Source organism: Pelobates fuscus, chromosome 2 (assembly GCF_036172605.1).
Source record: "Pelobates fuscus isolate aPelFus1 chromosome 2, aPelFus1.pri, whole genome shotgun sequence".
Classification (NCBI taxonomy): Eukaryota; Metazoa; Chordata; class Amphibia; order Anura; family Pelobatidae; genus Pelobates; species Pelobates fuscus.
This window is the reverse complement of record NC_086318.1, coordinates 414,288,426-414,311,420: the sequence shown is the minus strand read 5'-3', so window position 1 is coordinate 414,311,420 and position 22,995 is coordinate 414,288,426. Positions and strand designations below refer to the sequence as shown.

Below are 22,995 nucleotides of genomic sequence, written 5' to 3'. Positions count from 1 at the left end.
TTCTTCACCTTTTGTCTCTGGGAATTGTTGTATAGCAATTACCTTTTGTCAGATATCCCTCTTCTATAATTGTAAAGCACTATACACTATATAAACGCATATACAAATATTACAAACAGAACAACAACAACAACAATAACAAAAACACATTTTAAAATCCATAATGTTATATATTAGAAATGTTATTCAACTTGTGAAAAGAACATAATTCTTCAGTCTCAGCAATGTCTGCAACCCAAGACCTTGCCATTCTACTAGCCACAGCTATCTTATTGCCCAAAACAAAGATGGCCGCCCAGGCGTGCCGGCATGGTGGAGCGCATGCGCAGTCCCGTCCGACAAAGTTCTAAGCGCTCGAGATGACAGCCTTTTCTTCTAGCACCTTGTATCCGTTCGCCGCTGTGTACGGAGCCTTGCGACGGTGTTTATTTCCAGATCATTAACCTTCAAGTATCCCCATATGCAAGCTTCGTCTGTAACTAACGTTTAAAGTCACGGATATAATACCGAGCTGTTTACTCTAGTGCATAGAACACTGGGCAATCACGTGATTCCTCCAAGAGGTCAGCATGCTCTGGCTGTAGCTGCAGGAAGGTAATCTTATGGCTGGGCTGTATATTAACTTATACCTATAGGAAATCACTTGTAAAAGTAAAGGACATTATTTAACATAAAAATTAGTAATATATTCCATTATAATATTCCTGACATTGAATAGTATAGGGTCCAACCTTCTGCAAACAAGTGCTATTCCCTTCCCCAATGACAAGTATGTGGTGCTATAACTGGCTACATGTTTATATATATACAGTAATTTTAATATTATATCTGTCATGTAGCCCATTTAATCTATCAAGTTACTACATGATTCTTTACTTTATGAAATGGGGGAGATCACTGTCATGTCCAATTTGGGAGGAGATGTGATAATTAGTTATTTAAATTGTTTAACCCCTTAAGGACCAAACTTCTGGAATAAAAGGGAATCATGACATGTCACACATGTCATGTGTCCTTAAGGGGTTAATCTGTGTAACTGCTGATACATTTCTTAGCACAATGTATTAATGTAGAATAAATAAGTAGACAGGCAAAGGAGACTTTGTCATCATGTTGTTGTTTTTTTGTTTTTTGAATGAACGTGCATTGGTACCTCTAGTTATAAATCATGTATCTGTGAAGTTTTACTTGTAGTAATGATAGAGTAACAGTTCAACAGTGACATATGACAGTCATTCTCAACTACATGAAAAATCAAAGGTACACACCAGGCACTATAACCATTTTCTCTTATTTAGAGGAAAATACTGTTTTTGTTCTGAGAAGCACTTCCTACTTTGCCCCCCTCCCCAAAATAAATAAATAAGGTATAACTCCCAACTTCCATTCCAGCACTAATGCCAAGTTCTCCTTCTGCCCAATCTTCCTCGTTAACATCACTCCCCCTGGAGGGGACGGATGTAGGGAGGACATGGGCTACTTCAAATCAGTGAAGTGGTCATGGTGCTTGCAGTAAATGATCATTTTGCCTGAATACTGTCTCTGATGTCTTTTGTTTCAATCATTTAACATACTGACAATACAGCTAGGTACAGCAGCAATCCTCACAGAGACTAGCTAGTGCTCACTGAGTCCTTCTCATAACAGCATGCTGAGAGGCAGGAAGCGTAATTCCCTGCCCTCTGATTGTTAGGGCTTTTGCGCAGAAATCACATATATTGCCCTTTTTTTCAGCATGCTAAATGATTCAAAAAAGTATAGACTGAAAGAATGGTATCCTAGCCCCATAACCATTTCTATAGGCTGAAGTGGTTGCGATGTCTAGTGTCCCTTTAAGTTTTGGAATTTTACTCAGTATATTAATAAATGCTACTTTGCAAAGTTACAATTTCTATTTGAAATATATTCTTCTAATTCTCTTTACAAGACTCTCATGTTGGCATTGCTGATAAAAATTATTTTCTATTTTGTTGTTGCACATATTAATAGATGCAAATTTATAAAGTTGTTTAAAAGTTCTTTGGCTTTTCAATACTATTTAATTCTCTTCCCCTGTGTGAACGACTTTATTTCCCAAGTATTCTATAGACAGTTGGATTTTCTAATTGCTGGAATCAGTGGCCGTAGCCTGGTATACACTGCTTACAGGATGTGCCCTGATCTGATATTAACTTTTCTTGCTAGTAATAGAGGAAAACAAAATGAAGATCAATTATTTCAATGAGTTGTGAATGTTGGTATTTATTTTCCTTCTGTTGTCCAACATTTGTAGCAAGTCTGTCTCTGAAGACACAGAGACCATTTTTTGCACCGTATATAATTGTGTTCCAACAGCTGGTTCTATTTTTTTGTTACTAGAAGGGCAATGAACAGGAAAATAGTGTTACAGCTGGAACGCTTGGTTTGTCTCCATAATACCTGCCGCCAGTTGCACGCACTATGCCTTACCAAAGCAGCCAAGACACCGCAGAAACTGGTGCAGAGCACATCACAGACCATCACCACTGCACAACTCTGCCGTAATCCCTGCCGCAGCTTGTATACCAAAGAGGTAAAATTCTAAATAAAAAAATATATATAGTGTATATTTTATGTTCATTAGGAGCATGAAATAAGAACAGTCTGAAAGTAATCTGTGGTTTAGTACTGATTAGCAAATACAAACAGAAGTAAGTCAGATACAAAACTGCTGGTAGAAAATGAGAGGATATTAACAAAAATAAATCAAAAATATATATCCCAACAACAAAATAATGTGTAACTAACATGCTATACACAAATTCATTATGTTATCAGAATGGAAAGAAACAATAAAAAAAAAGGTCCCTCCCCACCTTTCCGTACTTTAGCATAGACCTCTACGTTGACAACTGACTGACAGGAATAGTAGGAGAACCCTCCTACAGGCGCTAGATTGCATGTGCTGTGGTTACTCTTCTATTCAGGACTTCTTGTTACTCCTTTGGGACGCCATTGCACTGGCAGTGAAGTCGAAAAGATAGCAATGTTTTGGGACATAAGCACATCAAACCACACCGCCAGCGTGATCACAGGTCAGTGTTACATTATGTAACTCCCACAATGTATTAGATATATTTTAACACCAGAGTTAAGGTAAACTTTCATTTCAAGCTATAATTTAGCATTGCTATCAAAGAGGCCAGAGTATCACAACAGACGAAAATACCTAGAGCAACATTAAGTGCCAAGATTGGCCTGGTACCTGAGGACATAACTTTAGTGTTAAATCGTTTTGAAAACGGTTTGTTAATATTATTGTTATTTAAAAACCGCCAACAAATTCCACAGTGCTATACAATAGGTGGACTAACAAACAAGTATTTGTAACAAGACAAGTTGGACACAGAGGAACAGTAGGTGTCGAGGGCCGTGCTCAGCTGAACTTACATACTAATGGGAGTAGGAGTAAAATGACACGAGGTGGGAGTAAGATGTATTTCATGTACAGGAAAAGGAAGTGCCCTGTTTTGCATTCACCACTGCTCACTGCCCCGCAACAGCTGCTCAGACTGGAGGTGGGTATAGAGGCATCGGAACTCATTCCAGCCAATCAGTGACGTCTGTCAGCAATATTAACATTCTGGAATATTTAACCACTTTGTATTTCGTTTTACAGGACAAATATTCAAAGAAGCATAAACTTTTCCCAATCAAGTCAAAACAAGAAAAGCAAGTGGTGGAAATATGGCAAAACATGACAATCCGTGAGCTAGCAAAGGCCATGGATAAAGATGTAGGTGAGTTTAATAGACACAATCCATCGGTTATTCTGACTGTAAGTAAGTCATTGTTAAGGGATTAATATATATTTTTAATTATTTTAGTAATATTTTAATATTTTGTATTTTTTTTTTATTCAAAAGGGGGCTAAAGGATCACTATAGGGTCAAGAACACAAACATGTATTCCTGACCCTATAGTGTTAACACCACCATCTAGCCCCCCTAGGCCCCTCATGCCTCCATAAATATAGTAAAAATCTTACTGTATTCAAGCCTGAAGCTGTAACTCTGCATGCTGTTAGACTCAGAAAAACAAGCAGTCTGCTGACATCATCAGAAGTGGTAGTCTGATCCAATCACAATGCTTCCCCATAGGATTGGCTGAGACTGACAAAGAGGCAGATCAGGGTCAGAGCCAGCATACTTCAAACACAGCCCTGGCCAATCAGCATCTCCTCATAGAGATGAATTGAATCAATGAATCTCTATGAGGAAAGTTCAGTGTCTGCATCGCGAGGGAGGAGATACTGAATGTTTGGATGCATTTTAGGCAGCCATGACCCACGAAGGATCTCTAACAGCTATCTGAGGAGTGGCCAGTGAAGTTATCACTAGGCTGTAATGTAAACACTGCATTTTCTCTGAAAAGACAGTGTTTGCAGCAAAAAATCCTGACGGTAATGATTCTACTCACCAGAACAAATTCAATAAGCTGCAGTTGTTCTGGTGACTATAGTGTTCCTTTAAGTCATTGCTTTTAAAATGGCACCATAAACACCATGACCACTACATCTCATTTTAGTGACTAACTGATGAGATGGTACCAAAGACTCCTTGCACCATAACCACTGCAACAAGCTGTACTGGTTATGGACGCCTTTATGTGAACTCTGTCCAAAGTATTTAATGAAATGACGATATATCCTTACTCTGTATAGAGTACCATAGAAATATGGTAGATGCATGAAAAAAAAAACCAAAGCCTTCTGATTAGTTAAAATATGTAATATATTAGTTAAAATATTAATGGGTTAGTTAAAATATATAATGGGCACACGATTTCATCTCCTTTAAAAATATATATATATTTTTTTTAAACTAAATTAACAAATGCCAGTACATTTATCTAAAATTAGTGTAAAACTCTTCATCATAGAAATGACTTGAGAGCATGCTGGGATGAAGAAAGCCAAAGACTAGACCAGTATTGGCCCGAACAGCCATTTAGTAGCCATGTAAACTGTTCTATTCTTTCTTTGTATCTCTCCTCAGATCACGTGTACGAGGCTCTTCTACATACAAACCTTGATTTGGACTCTTTGGATGAAAACTCTGTCCTGAGTGAAGAATGGGTGAGAGAGGCGATTAAAAAATCTGGTATGAAGTTGAAATGGGCGAAAACGAAACAAGAAAAGGTCAGAGAGAACAAAGATGCTGTGAAAAGGTATTACTACGATAATTATCTGCTGCTCGTTCTAACAGAGTCTGGTCCTACAAGATGTTTACAGCACTGCTTGGAGAACAGAAGTCAAAATCAGAAAATGTTTCATTTAGTGCCCTCTTTCCTTCTGAGGCTGTCGTTGAGGTGCAAAGTTTTCCTAAAGGAGTTACTGTTGCCTAGATTTTGCAATTCGATTTTCATCTCACTAAAATTCAGTGTTTGTTGAATAAACCCGAAAGAATTTTAAAATGTTTTTTTCGTTGCAGGCCTCTCTCAGATCCTTCCATGTTAGTTCCCAGGCCTCCTGTGGTTACCATAATGGGACATGTTGATCACGGAAAAACAACCCTTCTTGACCAGCTAAGGAAAACCCAGGTGGCTGCAATGGAGGCAGGAGGCATCACACAACATATTGGGGCATTTAACGGTGGGACTCAATCCTTTTCAATATACATTTTAAATTACATTTTACTAAGAGAGTGTTTTACTTACTAATACAACTGATTAGATTGGTTGCGCTTATTAAATGCTGAGTCATATTTTTTCAAAATATTATTTTTTTTTTATATACATCTGTAGGCTGTTGTTTTTTTTTTTTTGTTTGTTTGTTTTTTAAGTCTGACCTTTACTTACTGCATATAAGTGGTTTTAAAATATATATATTTTCTTCTGATGTGACATACTAGCCAGTTGTCTGAGTTTTAGTATTTTCTAAATTGAGGATAAGCCCAGTAAATAGTCTACAGAATGCTCCTTCTACCTGCTGTGTATGGAGAGAGGGATCAATAAACCAATGCATGTATACAGAGGTGGATTACCAGGCTTTGGCTGTGAGGGGGTCCTCCCTGAGCTGGAAGAGAGATTCAAAATGTCTCCCTGTTCATCCTTGAACCAGCTAACCTTCTCGAGGAAGCGATTTGGTCTGCACCATTATCCGGTGCAGACCACTTTAAAAGCTCCCTCACATTCCCCCAGCACTTCTCGATAACTCAATGAGTTACAGCCAGAGATTTGAATTATTGACTAAGTGCCAGACTACACGAAAATTCTTAAAGTGGTCTGCAGCCGATATTGGGGCAGTCCACACTGGTCTGCAACTAGACCAACTGGGAAAAGTATGCAGGAGGAGCAGCATACACACATTCAGCCATACACAAGCACACTCCGCGACTACGCACACTCACACACATACACCCTCAGCCACACTCACAGAAACAGAGCCCAGGGCTCCAGGAATGGGCCCCAATCCTGTTTAGGACATTAGGCAACTGTATTCTGGCTCTGCATATTTACTCCACTGAATGTCACCTTTTATTCCAACTTGTTTATAAATAAAGCCTTTTTTATTTTTACTTGGCAAGCTATGTGGTTCAAGCATGTTATTGTATAGCATTGTAATATTTCTAAGTTAAATTATATTCTGTCATTGGTTAAATGTTTGGTTGAATAATTTTTTTTTTCTCAGTGATTACGGGATTTAATCCTAATAGTAGTTTCTAGAGAGAGGGAATCTTTTTTTTTTTTTTTTTTTTTATTAATTAATCGAAGCCCAGCAGTTGTACACTACATTAAAAAAAATATATAAAAGAGAAAATCTAATGATAAATCCCAACATTTAATGGCAATACCAACTGTAAGATAATATAATGTGTGTATACAACTATTTAACACCATCCAGGTTTCTAAAGTAAGCATATAGCAAAGCTTTTAGTTATTATAAAATCAAAAAACAAAGTCCACCTATATTTTTTGTTTTATTTGCTAGGCCGCTATAGAAAAATATTAGCACATATTTGTTACTATACAAAATATATGGAGCCATGGTGATCATAAGAGCCCGTGCTGTCACCAGTGTGTTGGTGGTGTAAGTATTCTCAATGCTTAACCCCTTAATGACAGAGCTTCAGAAGCTTTTCTTTCACTTAATGACAACGGCATATTTTGCATTTTTTGCTGTTTGCGTTCAACTGCAATTTGCATTTTACTAATTTATTGCACCGACACATATTATATACCGTTTTTTAAAGGACAGAAAGGGCTTTAATTTGACGTAACATATATATATATATATACATATATACACACATGCTTATTTATTATTAAAAAAATACAGAAAAATGCAAAAAAAGAAGAAAAATTTTGATTTATTTTTTTTACAGTTTTTGCAATAATAATGTGTGCACAATTAGTGCAGGTTAAGGAAAGTAATTAAAAATAAATTCATTTAGTTGTTCTGAATTACAGAATATATAATGTGTCTGGGATTTTAAGTTTATTTTGGTATTTACAGGTCACAAAGCACAAGGAGTAAAATAAACTTTTAATGTGGAGCGATTTTAGAATTTGGTATGTTTGTCTTGTAAGCCTAATAGCCATAAAAGAAAACAAAATTGCCACACAAAAGTATATATTTATGGGGGCGGGGCTTGGGAGCTGAGCTGAACGGACGCCATTTCCAACAGCTCCCGACCTTGCAACGATAATCTTGAAAATATCACAAGCATCTTAATCCTCTCGCAGACATCAACCCCACTCCGAGCATTGGGTAACCGAGAGGAGTCGACTAATGCCCTTCTTTCACCAAACGAAGCCGGGAAAGGTGAAACTTAAACACCGGGCCTACCTCACTCCCGCGAGATACGGCCTGGGGTCTCTCCTAGACGGCATCGGGACGGAATACAGCCCGGACTTGGAGGAGACGATCCCCACACCACACAGCAGTCCCACTGCAACCATGGGGCGCCGCACGCAAAAATAGCACCCGACATCGGCAGCAGACCAGCCGAACATCGGGGAAATGCTGCAACGACACGCACCCTCCAAAATGGCCACCACGAGATCCTCCACAGTAGGCCTCCCGCCGGCGCTACCAGAGCGGGCTCACTCACCGGAGCTAAGTCCTGAGGACAAGCGACCCAACTCACCCCTGGTTGGCACAGAGCTAAGCGAGAACACGTTTGCTACAAAACAAGACCTACAAACATGGATGCAGGAGATTCAATCCCTACTAGCCGCGGATATTGGTACCCTCAAGACGGACGTACGTAAAACCGCGGAGAGGGTGAGTGCCATGGAAGGGGACATGCAATCACTGACAAGTGGGACATCAAATCTCACTGCAGCCCTGCAATCCCTGCAGACAGCCAACCAAGCACTAGCGACCCAGGTGGCCACCCAGGAGGACCGCCTGCGTCGCAACCATATCAAGCTTAGGGGAGTCCCACAAGGAATCACCCCAGAGGAGTTGCCCCACTTTGTGAGGAGGCTTTTTACCTCCATACTACCGCCGGCCACAGCCAGAAAACTCACCCTAGAGGGCGGATTTCGTCTGCCAGCAGGGAACAACACACCAGCCGCGGAGGCTAGAGACGTTATACTAAAATGTGCTACAACACATGATAAAGCAGCAATACTGGCAGCAATTAAAGGCAAGACTCCCCTACCGTTCGAAAACTCCAACCTGCTCTTCTTCCAGGACCTCACTCGAGCGACACTACACTGGCGGAGATCGCTAAAACACTTAACGGGACGCCTGAGAACCGCAGGCATTCAGTACAAATGGGGCATGCCGCGGACCCTGCTGATTCCGCACAACGGGACCGTTCATAGAGCCATGTCGGAGGCAGACATTCTTGCAGTCCTACCACTCCTGGGACTATCGGACGCTCCCCAGTCAACAGTCCAGACAGGACCATCCCGGATGGGAGATGCAGCCACTACGAGACCATTTACCCCCCGATCCCCAAGCACCGGCTCGGAAACCTGACGCAACTTGCAAGCAGACATAGCCAACCCGGGTCAAGCGGACTCTAAAACACCTGCACACTGAACTGTTACTCTTCTTATATCTTTGATTGGTTATTTAGTTTTACCTGTTATTACCTCCGTTATTAACCCACACACTCTGTGCCACTCATTCACCCACGCACTCAGTGATAGTCACACACACAGAGACAACCATAAGAGACCTCACCAACGCAGGGAAGCTCCAGACAAGCTACCTACACCTCCTCTCTCCCCCCCCCCCCCCCCCCCCGCTGTCCCCCTAGGTTAGGGGACCTCAACACCGTGGAAAGAGCTGTGACCCCACGATGACACTACTTTATAGCCGACTGGCTCACAGAGATTGGCCACAGCCAAAGTAGCACCACGGGTAGACCACACATGCCTTCTCATGAACACCACAAACCAGTGCACTTACACATAGTAACTCATAGCCTCATCAAGAGTAAAAACATATGACCTTAACTACGAAGAGCAGCAATAGGGGCTAATATTACTACACAAAGGGTTATACACCCTGAACCATATGTAAGCACTAATACACACAACCGTTACGTAACATGTTATAAAAAAGAAAAATATGTGCTGAACAACTTGACTACATACCGTGAAATGCATATTCTAACCTCTTGTATTTGTCAGTATATTGCATGAAACCAAATAACGCACAAACAAAATAAAGAATTAAAAGTATATATTTATATAAAGTAGACACCACAGGCTATTTACCTAAGGTTGTTTTGACACTTTCTACATAGCCATTTCACCGCCAGCCTCTGCTAAATATTGGAGTAAAATTGTGGGGGTTTTGGCACACAAACTTATAACAAAGAACTTCTCATGTGTATTTTGTAAAGTTGGTGTGTGGTATCCTGTACAAAGTTTTATTTTGTGTTCAGTTACATCTGCTGAGTAAAATGACACCCCCATTGTATGTCTTTGGCACTATTTTGTGAAGCTACAGTGCCATATAGGAGACCTGTCCTTTTCAGTATTCACAGTCGAATTTTGAGAGACGGATTTAATGAGCCTATGCTTCCATTTGGGGTATTATAACAGTTTGACTGTTCAAAAAAAAACCACAAAGGCCTACCATTTGTAAAAGTAGACACTCCAGGATATCTCATAAGGTGCATATTGTGCCTTAGCATGCCCCCATTTTTTCACCAATATATGCCAAAGTATGTGTTAAAAATAATTTTGGGCATTTTTTTACATACGGATTGCATTTTTGCTGGGCATTTTGTATATTTCATATGTGCCACTAAGTTCAAAACCCCCACATTATGCTCAGCTAAGTCTTCTGAGTAAAAAGACATCCCCAATGAATGTCTTTGGCACTATTTCGTGAAGCTACAGTGCCATATAGGAGACCAAGCCATATCAGTTTTTACAGAACTTTGAATTTTGACGCTGGGCCTATGTGCAATTTCCAAGCATCTTTGCAGGTTTTAAATTCAAACTACCCCACAAAGGCCTACCATTTCTTAAAGTAGACACCCCAGGGTATTTCAAAAGGCATATTTTGACCCTTAGTGTGGGATCATTTTTCCGCTAGCTTGTACCAAGTGTAGTGGTAATAAGCGTTTTTTCTGCCTTTTTGACACAAAGTGAGTTTGCACAGTATATTTTGCAAACCTTATGTGTACTACCACTGTATAATACTTCATATGTTGCTCCGCTATGTCTGCTGAGTACAAAAATACCCCCGTATGTACCTTTGCCAGGTATATATGGACATCGGAGGGGCACATTTGGGACACAGCCATTCCATTTTTTTTTTCAAACTTTAAATTTTTACGCTGTGCCCATGTCCCATTTTAGAGTATATTACCAGGCTATATAATCCAAATACCCCATAAAGCCATACCATTTCTTAAAGAAGACATCCCAGGGTATTTCAAAAGGCATATTTTGAACCTTAGAGTGGGATCATTTTTCCGCTAGCTTGTACCAGGTGTAGTGGTAATAAGCGTTTTTTCTGCCTTTTTGACACACAAAGTGAGTTTGCACAGTATATTTTGCAAACCTTATGTGTGCTACCACTGTATAATACTTCATATGTTGCTCAGCTATGTGGTCTGAGTACATCAATACCCCCGTATGTACCTTTGCCAGGTATATGTTGATGTTGAAGGGGCACATTTGAGACGCAGCCATTCAGTTTTTTTCTAACTTTGAAGTTTTACGCTGTGTCCATGTTCCAATTTGGAGTAGTTTAGATGGTTGGTAATTGAAACTTCCCCACAAACACATACTATTTATTAAAGAATACACCCTGGGGTAATTCAAAAGGCATATTTTGAACCTTGGCGTGGGATCATTTTTTTTTTTCTAGTTTGTTCCAGGTGGTAATGAGTGTTTTTAAATTTATTTTGTAACTTTTTAAAACTATTTTTTAAACTTTTGTTTTGCTTATTAATTATTTTAGTTTCCTAAACTTTCTTAAAACTTTTTTTACAGATTTAACATTTTTCTAAGCTTTTGTTTTTTTTATCGTTAACCCCTAACTAGCAGTAAGCAGCACTAACAGTAAATTCCCCATTTTCCCATAACTCCCACCCACCCCAGCTAGCAAAATATTTAATTATACAATATTTAAATTAGTTAATTAAATAAATTTAACCCCTGAGGGTTAAAAAAAAAAAAAAAAGAATTAACCCTCAGGGGTTAAAAAAAAAATCAGATCATAGTAAAATGTAATCCCTGCCAATTGAGCACTGTAGTGTAATTTTTTATTAAACTGGGTAAAGGGGGGTGGGATTTTAATTTAACTTTATTTTATTTTTACAGGGGGCAGGATCAGCACTGATCCGTCTCCCTGCACTTCACAGTGAACCCGGAAGTGCAGAGAGGCGGAAGGTGAGTATACACAGCACATGTGCTCGCTCTGACATGCTGTCAGAGCGAGCACATGTGCTGGGACAGCGCGAGTCGGTGCTCCCGGTCTGCCTCTAATACAGAGGCAGACCGGAGCACCATTAACCCCGCAATCGCCGCGATTGTGGCGATCTGGGGTTAATTTTAACGGGTGACGGACAAAGTCCGTCACTCGTCGTTAAGGCAATCCCCTGAGTGACAGACCTCGTCCGTCACTCGTTGTTAAGGGGTTAAAGGGACACTATAGCCACCAAAACTACTTTAACTTAATAAAGCCGTTTTGGTGTATAGATTATGCCTCTGCAGTGTTCCTGCTCAATGCTCTGCCATTTAAGAGTTAAATCACTTTGTTTATGCAGCACTAGCCACACCTTCCTGCATGTGACTTGCACAGCCTTCTTTAATACTTCCTGTAAAGAGTCATCTAATGTGTAGACTTAATTTATTACAATTCTGTTTAATTTACAATTTCTTATCCCCTGCTCTGCTAATAGCTTGCTAGACCCTGCAAGAGCCTCCTGAATATAATTAAAGTTCAATTTACAGAACAGCGATAAAAACTTTGAAACTAAGTTACATATGATTGAAAATTAAACATTTTTTTTTCATGCAGGCTGTGTCAGTCACAGACAGGGGAGGTGTGGCTAGGGCTGCATAAACAAAAACAAAAGTGATTTAACTCCTAAATGGCAAATAATTGAGAAGTTAAACTTCAACGTCATGATCTATACACCAAAACTGCTTCACTAAGTTAGTTGTTTTCGTGACTAATGTGACCCTTTAAGATGCTTTCTACAAGGACTGCATCCTCTTTTAGACTGTCTAGGTTCCATTAGATTCTCAGACATTGGCTCTCATCATTGAGATACATTCTCCAGCAGTCTATTTATGATCCCCTGCAATGCTTCTGATGCTAAATAAACTCATCAGGAGAATGACAACCATACATTTGTTTATGACAAATTAGATATTACCGCAGAAATAACAGTATTCTCACTATTGATAAGTATTTTCACCAATGTTCTTTTCTGTTTCACAGTTTGTTTACCGTCGGGAGAGAAGATCACATTTCTCGACACACCGGGACATGCAGCGTTTTCTGCCATCAGAGCAAGAGGGGCGCAAGTTACAGATATTATTATATTGGTGGTGGCAGCAGAAGATGGCGTAATGAAACAGACCGTAGAATCCATTCAGCATTCTAAAAACGCTAAAGGTAGAATCCTTAGTGCTGCAATGAGCAAAGTTAAAGAATAGCTCCAGCCACCATGACCACTTCAATGATAGTTGAAGTTGTCATGGTTCAACCACCATCCTTGGTGTCCAGTGGGATGAGGTAAGAGGGCAACCTTTTGTAAAATGGCATGCCCCATTACCAAGAATGGTGCCAGGGTACTCTATACATGATAGCCATGGTTATGTTACCTTGAGTGTCCCGGCACCATCCGCAATTTATAGTTTTTTGTTGTTGTAATAGGGTTTCTTTGTAGTTTAGTTTGCTGTAATTGATTAACAAGAAACCATTTTTAAACCGTAACTTTGCAAAACTGTTTATGGTGTTAATTCTGCTCGTGAACCAACATTGACGGTTAGGTAGTATTGTTTGAAAGATGTTTTGTTTGGTTTATCAAATTTCTGGTGTTCAATTCCGTGTGTCCATTGGTTCCAACACTTCTTTGGAAGAATTGTGATCTTAAAGCCGCCTTGTCACTCTCCTGCAAAATGAGTATTTTATAAATATACAATCTTTATGAAGTACTCATTGACTGTGTTTGAATTTCACCCGAATTCCAACCTTGTAAAAAAACACACTGAGGCCAAGTAAGGACTAGGGATTTTTCCTATTCTTGACACTTCTTGACACAGGGCGAAGCTACCACTGTCAAGATGTATCAACCCCCCAGTGGGAGCTGCAAGGAAATTTACTCTATCTAAGGAGGATCTTGCGGGATTCTCCATTGACCTCAAAGATGCACTCTTAAGCATCTGTGAGAGTACAACCGTTTTTTTCGGAGGGCTGGTCGGAAGAGGATGGCGGCTCCCATGAGGGACAGATTATACAAGGTCAGACATTGACAGTTCAAGTCAGTTTGACTGGTAAACGTGTTGTGTAAAAGGAAGAGAATGGCGAGATTGCATCAACATTGATTATTGCTTGAGCCATTATACTTCCTGGCACATCGGCTTCATTGCTGTTACAGCCATGTTACGGCATCTAAGCAGAGTGATGTGTCATTGTTCTTATACACTTTAAAATCCCAGAAGGTATTACACTAATACTATTGGTTTATATTGACCTAGTCATGTGCTTTACAATAATCTATAGGTTACTTATTTTTTGTTGAATGTGTTGATAGCCGTGAAAATTCCTTTTTTGGATTTTTGCTTCTTTCTATTCATTGCAGTTCCCATAATTCTTGCCGTAAACAAGTGTGACAAACCTGAAGCCGACCCTGACCGAGTAAAGCAAGAGCTCCTGGCCCATGATATCGTTTGTGAGGAATTTGGGGGTGATATCCAGGCTATACATATATCTGCTCTAAAGGTATACAGCGAATAAATAATCAGTTATATATACTCTGTTATAAAAATTACTCTGTTATAAAATATCTTCTTTCCCAGGGCGACAACTTACAAGCCTTAGCTGAAGCCACTGTGACATTGGCCGAAGTTCTGGAATTAAAAGCTGACCCTACGGGCCCTGTGGAAGGAGCTGTTATTGAGTGTCGCACAGACAAAGGGAAAGGGTGAATAGTCCATATGTTTGCTTTCTACTACTAACAGACATTCTAGAAGTGATACATTGAAAAAGGAAATACATTGAAAAATCACATTCTATGTTATGTTGTTTTTTTTCCCCACACACTGTTAGGCCAGTCACCACTGCCATTGTGCAGAGAGGAACTCTCAAGAAGGGTGCTGTGTTGGTGTCTGGTAAATCCTGGGCAAAAGTGCGTCTGATGTTTGATGAAAATGGAATCAGTTTGAATCAGGCTTGTCCCAGCATGCCTGTGGAGATTGTAGGCTGGAAAGATCTGCCGTCCGCTGGGGATGAAATTCTGGAAGTAGAATCAGAGGTAAGAAAGTCAAAGGAACAAATGGCTAGTTCCTCTGGAACTTAAACGTTTTGGGCACTTTTACAAAACCATGAACCTCCAGAGATGTGTTTTTATCTTTAAATGGGTAAAACAAGGGATTCTAGGATTAGTGAATTTCATGAGTTAAACGGATATCTAAATAAAGCCAGGTTACTCATGGCTACTATCTATTGTTTGATTGCAATTCCTTCCGGTTGGATAACGCTTGAGTTGAAATCCAAGACATGTTGACTTCATGTAGCACATCCCTAATATTTTATTTTCTTTCTTTACATATTTACTTATTTGTTTTAATTCAGCAACGTGCTCGGGAAGTTGTTGAATGGAGAAAGTTTGTGGAAGAGCAGGAGAAAATTAACGAGGATATGGAAGTTATTGAAGCCAAACAACAAGAGCACCGAGAAGCTTACAGGAAGAACTTGGAGTCATTCAGCAATATGACTTGGAGACAAAGGAAGTCCGCAATGTATAAAGCTAATAAACATGCAATGAACAGCAGGGTGGCAGAGAGGACAGAGACTGAGGATCTGACCTTCCCCATCATTATAAAAGGTGAACCTTTTACTTTCTCAAAGCCAAATGATTTTAGGATCCACATTTATTGATATAATACTAACAATTTCTTCAGCACTAAATCTGTTCAGCAAAGTTGAAACACTTGAAGGAGCACTCCTGTCACCATAACAACTTCATTTAGTTCGATGAAGTTGTTATGGTGACCCAAGTGTTCCTTTAATTTAAGATTGAGAAACAGAATTTATAGTTGGTTTACAGTAGTGGACACAAGGCACAGAGTAGAAATCAGGAGGACTGTGTTGGGTGGATTGCACATGTCATTGCAGTAATAATGTTTGGGTTCATGTGTACACTCTAATGTAACCTGCCAGGAGATTAGGACTCAAATTTTGGGTTTCTTCATACCGTTGGGTAACGTTAAGGGCATGGAAAGAGGAAGCACAAGCTACAAAACAGACGCGATGTTTACCCCCTGTGTCTCTCTGCTGTGTTAGTAGGTCCCTAATGGTTAGATAGATATTGATTATAGAGAGAAAGAGTTTGTGTGATCAACATCTGACTAATACATGATTAGCAAATCCTTATTGAACATGGGGGTAATTATGTTAGCATTGCTACTATTGCTACTTACTCCCAGATTCATTCAGAGGAAACTAAACTTTTTATTTTGGGGATTTATAAAAAGGATGTCTTAGCATCTCATTTTATTTCCAGTTATTAATGACATTGCATTGGAGGAGGTATATTGTAGTGGAGCAAACAACTGAAACACTTAGTCCATCAGACTAAATAGCTTGTGTGATCGGGCAAGGAATTGAGAAGTCCATCAGGACTGTGAGATCAGATCATTCTTTGAAGTCCTCAGGTACTTGTTTGCGTCTCTCAACTCTCGCTTTAAGAAAATCTCATTCCTTATAGCTTACAGGGATACTATAGTCACCAGAACAACTACAGCTTAATGTAGCTGTTCTGGTGGTGAGTATAGTCAGTCCCTGCAGGATTTATGCAATTAACACTGACTTTTATAGAGAAAAGGCAGTGTTTACATTACAGTCTAAGGATACCTTCACTGGCCATTCCTCATATGGCTACGAGAGCTGCTTCCTGGGGCAGTGCTGTATAGTGTGACTGACATTCAGTGTCTCCACCCTGTCTCCATTCAATGCATCTCTATGAGGAGATGCTGATTGGCCAGGGTTGCGTTTGGCTCTGCCCCCCGGCCTGCCTCCTTAGTTGGAATCATGAGAATTGACAATCTCAGACAATCCAATGCTATCCTATGGGGCTGGGATCGTCACTTCTGATGGTGTCAACCAAGGAGGCAGATCAGGTGCAGACTGGAATAAAGGTAAGATTTTACTATATTAAAGGGGGAGGCACTAGAAAGTGTTTTTAACATTATAGGGTCTGGAATACATGTTTGTGTTCCGGACCCTATAGTGTTCCTTTAATGAATTAGGGCGCTGGTCTTCCTAGGATGATTTTCTTTTGTATTAAGTCACCATAAAAGTAAGAGATTGAAAAGGATCCTGCTCATAAAAACAAGTAAAAGCAATCTAGCAATAAAAAATAGGCAATTTACTAAATATGTGTTTTGTAAGCCATTGTTATCTGCAGAGCTACATGTCAATAGCTTAGAACCACAAGTCTCCCTGTTACTTTGTCCAGGTGATGTTGACGGATCGGTGGAGGCAGTCCTTGGTATCATAGACTCCTACGATGCAGAAGATCAGTGTGAGCTTGACTTGGTTCACTTTGGAGTTGGTGATGTTAATGAGAATGACCTTAATCTTGCAGAAACATTCAAAGGTAACATTCCTTTTCAAAAACTTCTGTATTTAATTGCTTGGCTTGGATTCTGACCCCCAAAATGAGAGAGAGTGAAAAAAACTGATGTATTATTTTAAAGTACAGAAAATGGTTTTACCAAATAGTTAAATGTGGTAATATAAGAAACAAATTGAAAAATTCGTATTAAAGTAGCCGTGCTCTCACTATACATGATATCAGCGCAAATACAAAAATGTAATCAAATAATTTTTTTTTTTTAAATTCTGTATTTTATTTGTGCATGAAGATATACATATAGCACACCGTGCCACAACAGCTAGAGTATGCATAATGAAATACAGGTGTACATCAGATAGGCAGTGGAAGAACTTTGCACATTTTTTTTAAATTTTTAAATGCGTAACAATGAATTATGTCTAGGCTGAATTTTGAAAAAAAAAAAAATTTACAAAACTGGATCAACTTCAGGCAGGTTATAAAAGTGATAGGTAACAGTGCATGTTGTTTGTTCAAGCTTACGTATCTATGTAGTGATTAGCTGTGTCTGGCTAAACATGCTGTGCAGCTTAATTCTGGTAGTTACAACCTGTCTGTGCTATACATTTCAACGTCAGTGTTAATAGATTTAGACAAAAAATAAACATGAAATAAAATAAAATTTAGCATTGATAGATCTCGTTATAAGCTTTGCAGATTTGCATAGATGTGAAACAAACTGACCAACAAAATAGGATTTAAGGCAAAACAATAAATAAAATAATGTCAGTGTGCTTTTAAATTAGCTTAAATTATTATCTAAAGAGGGAAACTGTGTTGCTTGCAAAATGCACACAATAGCCTGGTGGTTCAGTATGCAGTTGCAGAGTGGCTGGCTATGATGGCTCTGAGCCATTAGGTGGTCCTCTCCGACATCACATTATAATGTTGTACAGGCTAGAAAATCAAGGTGAATTGTATTCTAATACCCTGTCCTCTGGCAATTTGGCATTACGAACCTAAACCGACAACTGTGTCAGTTGTGGTAGCCAAACATCACAACTAACAATTCTAACATAAACCCAATCTAGACAAGGGTTAGATAATCCATGTTACTGAGGGTAAAGGTCATAACATGTTAGGCATCCTATTGAGCCTATTAAGTGCACTCTTTAAGTTAAGTAGTTGCGTTTAAAGCTTAAGCGAAACATGCGAATAAAAGCAATACAGTTATTCATTAGACCGCTCTGATCGGCTAGGGAAACATCTAGCTACGACCAACTGTCAGGGATATGGCCCCTAAGGGGTGTGAAAGAGTAGGGTTGTACCACCGGCAGGCTTGTGTCCCTTAAGTCCATCAGGTCTGTGGGATTCCTGCTAACTGTCGACCTGGTCCACTAGCCGATGCCTGCAGAGGGGCTTGTATTGCCGAGCCACTGGAGCTGGATACACCAGATCTGTGATGCTGAGGTTAGGGCAAAGTCCGTCCAGGTCGGTTTGGTGAGTTCTTGTTGCGTGTGCCTGTGTCCCGTCAATATAGCCAAGTGTCAGCGCTCAGCACGGTATCTCACGGATCTGGTGGCGGTGTGGCTCTGGAGCGCGGCACAAAGGGTGTCACTGCGGTCGGGTCCCAGGTGTTGCATCACAAAAAAAGAAAAAAAAGAAGTATGGCAGATCTGGACCCTGTCTCATGCTCGGCGGCAAATGTCCGCAGTGAGGCCGGAGCATTCAGCAGTTCCCTCCAAGTCATCAGCTCGTGCGTGGGTCCGGTCCAGCTTGGAATTATGTTGTGGGCCCCGCTCTAGCGGTTAGCGCTCTGTCCCTGGGTACAAAGACACGGGTAGCCCCGGGGTCCCATCCATGAGGGTTTGTCGGGCCCAGCGAGTCCGGTGGTAGTCCCAGTGCGAGCAAGTGGCTTGGTGCCTCCGATATGTCCCGTATGGTGATGACGGCGTCTCCGCGTGGTATCTGGAGTGATCGAGACTGGCTCCATCTGTAGCTGATGGTCTTTGTGCGCAGGGGGGAGGTAAGTGGTCGGAGCGACCGTCGCCAAGCAAGGGTTCCCCCTGACAGGTCAGCAAGGAAAGTTAGAGACATTCCCTCGAAGTTATAGGGAGTTTGCCCTCTGACTGCTGCCATCACTGTTGCCCGGTCCCTGAGGGTCTGGAACTGTATCACAGTGTCCCTGGTAGCTGCGGCTGGTGCCTTAATCGGCTTCTGTAGTCGGAAAATACCCTCCAGCGATATCGTTTTAGCTTGTTTTGGTGGAAGTATGGCTGTCAGGAGGCGCCTTGCGAGGTGTGGGAGTTCTTCTGGTGGCACCGTCTCCCCTACACCCCTAAGTTTTATGTTCTTCTGTCTCCTTTTGTCTTCAAGGGTGTCGAATCTACTCTCAAAAGTTGCGCTCTGTTTTGTGAGCTCTTCCACTTGTCGTGAGAGGACATTAATTTGTTGTGAGTGGGCTTGTGTTTTGTGCTCCATTTCTCCGATACGGCCTGTCAGGCCCCGTAGGTCCTCACGGATCATGGCCACATCCGCCGAGATTTTAGTGTGGAGCTCTGCCATGAGTTCCCTGATGGCCGTTAAAGTTACTGGGGCGGCATCGGGAGTTCTTTGTTGAGGTGCTACTTGTGTAGTCATTTGCCGAGCCGTTGCCAGCGTGTGGTCATCGTCCCCATGGCGGAACAGCCGCCATGGAGAGCCGCCATTGTAGACTCCTGGGCGCCATGTGCCTGTCTCCAGAGGTCCCCGATGCTTCTCCCCTGCTGGGGTCGGTCAGGTTTCAGTTTTTTCGTCTTCTTACCCATTAGTGAGTGTAAGACGTTTCTCAGGTGCCTTTTTTGAGGGGGTCCCCCCTATATTAAAAGTTAGTTTTCTCGTTGTTTAGCCGGAGCTCTGTAATCAAATAATTTTTAAATAATATTCCTAGGCTTTTTAAAAGCACCCGTCCCATGGACAAGATATGGGGATTTAATCATACCCATTATTAAGAGTTTTCCTACATTACTTAAAGGGGCACTACCATCTCAGAACAAGTTCAGCTCAATTAAGTTTTTATATGGACAGGAGTTCCTGGGCACTATTTGTTCAGGTGTTTAAAGTGTTTTCCTACAACGTATCTGCAAAGTTGATCCCACGGTGCCCAACATGCCTGCCCCTCTTTACTTCTGGGCCGTATCATGAAGATTTGCCCAGTAGCTGGTGATAGGTTGAAGATATCGGGTGATACTCTCCCTACCTATCTTCAGCTGCCCATTGAAACTAATAGTTCTATCTTGCACTCACACATTTTTATTTATTTTTTCTAACTCAGCTCATATATACGGCTTTAACGTGAGCACAAACAAAGCTGTTCAGCAACTTGCGGCCAAAAAAGACATCCCAGTAAAACTGCATAAAGTCATTTACCATCTATTTGAAGATATGAAAAAAGAGCTCAACAATAAATTGCCCCCAATAATAGAAGAAACGATAAAAGGTAAGTGCGTGTCATTGATTTGTTTTAAGAAATCCATTTATTTCACACACAGAAATCTATTTACCGAATGCCTGCGGAATTAAAACATGTCAGACGTTGTTATTACAGCCATATTTGCACATTTAGAGGGCTGCTATTCAGTTAGCGATGAAATCTGCTGGATCTCTGTGATAATATTGCTTTTCACTACTGGCAGAATGACAGGTGAATCCCTATCATTGGTTTGAACTGGTCAAAAGAAATCCTGTACCCGATTTGGGCTAAACAATACCTTCCCCCCTTATTTATTTATTGAACAGTTGGTGATAGTGATTTTACCCAGAGTGCTTTACAAATGAAGTAAAAAAGACAAAGAGGAATCTTTGCACACAGAAACATATATATAATTAGACAGTGTGACACAAACAAAGCGGAGATCCCTGTTCGTGGTCTTAAAACCAAGATTTGTAGCATCTCTAACAAATGTACTATGGAAGAAAACATTTTAAAAAAAAAAAAGATATAATTAAACTACTCTTAAATTAAGAGAGTATATTTTTTATTTTATTTTTTATTGTAGAGAAATCTGAATGCTGTTCAGTCACCAGTTACAATTCATCTGCCTCTCTTTTCAAACAAATTGAAATCTATTTGAAAATAGCTTTAGCTCATTCAGCTCAGTTGATTCTGAATTTTGTCAAATGTATTGGAATGAAATTGTATTGAGAAGCATTGAGCTGATTTCCCCAGTCCTTGTCTGTTGAGTGATTCCTCACCTTAATGCATTGGCCCTTTTTAGATGAAGATCGTTGTTTCACTTTAGTAAACACAAATTATTTCTTGTCTTAAAGGAGAGGCAGCTGTACTGGCAACCTTCGATGTAACCGTAGGAAAAAAGAAAGTCCAAGTAGCCGGCTGCCGAGTCCAGAAAGGAGTTCTAGATAAGAAACTCAAATTTAAATTACAACGTAATGGAAATGTTCTATGGGAAGGTAAGTAATGTTGCCTGTAATAACAAGAATCAGTTTTGAAAAGTTTTGTCCTTAACGTGTAGGCTTTAGAATTATGTCGAAGGGATACATTATATGTCACTTATACCCCTACAGCCCGTACATTGAAAATACTTGAAAAAGAAATAAAATGACAATATGCTCTGATTTACACACATTTACAACATGTTCCCAGGGTCTGCTGCATCTGCAGAGACCAGGAAGTGGCTGAGAGCCACTTATGTTTCAGGCATGTTTTCCCCTGAATGGAAACCAGTCCACATGGGTTTACCTGCACACTCACATAGCAGATATATGGGTATCCATAGAAAGCAGTAATATAACTATGTTCTCCATAAACCATGCAGCGGGGTATGGGGTAACTTTCATATGTATTTGATTCACGAAACAAGGTAAAGCTACAGAGCAACTGATTTTATACATTTGGACATTTTTTATTTGTTTATTGCTGGATTCTTCTGGCTCCTGGAGGATTATCATTATATCACTCTATATATAATTTCTATAAATCTGTGATATTGTGCATTCACTTTCAAAATTAACTGCATGTTAACAAACACTTACCGTACTTTAATCATTCAAAGTGTGTATACTTTTTTTTCGGGACATCCTGTGTGTGTGTGTGTGTGTGTGTGTATATGTATGTATATAACTTTTTTTTTTTTTAACATACAGATAAATCCTTTGATTTAAACCTTTTAATTCTCTGTAGTGCAGTGATTTCTGATCAGATATTATCGATTCCCATTTATTTACATTGAATTTTTTAAGTGATCCGTTATGTCTATTCTTTCCCATTCAGGAAATGTAACATCTCTTAAGCACCACAAAGACGATGTCCAGTCAGTGAAAACTGGTGTAGAATGTGGTCTAAGCCTGGATAAAGACACGGAGGTGAAGGTTGGAGATGAAATATTGTGTGTTGAAGACAAAGAGGTCCAGCAGGAGATATCATGGGACCCTGGATTTTAATTGGGCCTTTATTGGGAACCAGCGTGGTTACAATTGAATGCTGTCATTGTTCTGGTAAATATGTCCTGGCCGTGCTGAGCCAGACTGGATGCCAGAGTTGGAAACACCTACGGTCAATGAAAGGATCCAGAATTCAGAGATGAAATTTCTTGTAACCGCATCCATGAAGCCATTTTGTTTTTGGTCATATATCAATGTATCAGATTTCTGGTTGGGTAATATGGACTTTAAGGATGAGGATGGAAAAATACACCACTCAAACACTGTGCAATAAGTCATGCTATTAGCAATTGGATAATTTATTGATGTTGCTTTTTTTGTTTTTTTT

General features: G+C 40.1%; 1 protein-coding gene across 2 annotated transcripts; it reads left to right on the top strand.

The window, feature by feature from the left end:
• The first annotated feature begins 423 nt into the window (after positions 1-423).
• On the top strand, positions 424-22,995 carry MTIF2 (mitochondrial translational initiation factor 2). 2 transcript variants are annotated; one of them, XM_063441490.1, is made up of 14 exons: positions 424-594; positions 2,362-2,551; positions 3,638-3,758; positions 5,016-5,187; positions 5,451-5,611; positions 12,887-13,063; positions 14,253-14,392; positions 14,470-14,594; positions 14,720-14,924; positions 15,245-15,497; positions 17,130-17,270; positions 20,542-20,706; positions 21,537-21,677; positions 22,498-22,995. In XM_063441490.1, the coding sequence occupies exons 2-14, from the start codon at positions 2,366-2,368 to the stop codon at positions 22,665-22,667; spliced, it is 2,157 nt and encodes a 718-aa protein (XP_063297560.1). In that variant the 5' UTR covers positions 424-594; positions 2,362-2,365; the 3' UTR covers positions 22,668-22,995. The 2 variants fall into 2 exon arrangements, with proteins under 2 accessions (XP_063297560.1, XP_063297559.1); XM_063441489.1 differs by having other exon boundaries at positions 425-594; positions 2,359-2,551.

What these genes read in the sequence shown, in the direction of transcription:
- MTIF2 (XM_063441490.1), top strand. Translation starts at nt 2,366, where the DNA reads ATGAACAGGAAAATAGTGTTACAGCTGGAACGCTTGGTTTGTCTCCAT. An exon ending in GCAGCTTGTATACCAAAGAG is followed by an intron (nt 2,552 to 3,637) that starts GTAAAATTCTAA and finishes TTCGTTTTACAG; the next exon opens with GACAAATATTCAAAGAAGCA. An exon ending in TACATATATCTGCTCTAAAG is followed by an intron (nt 14,393 to 14,469) that starts GTATACAGCGAA and finishes CTTCTTTCCCAG; the next exon opens with GGCGACAACTTACAAGCCTT.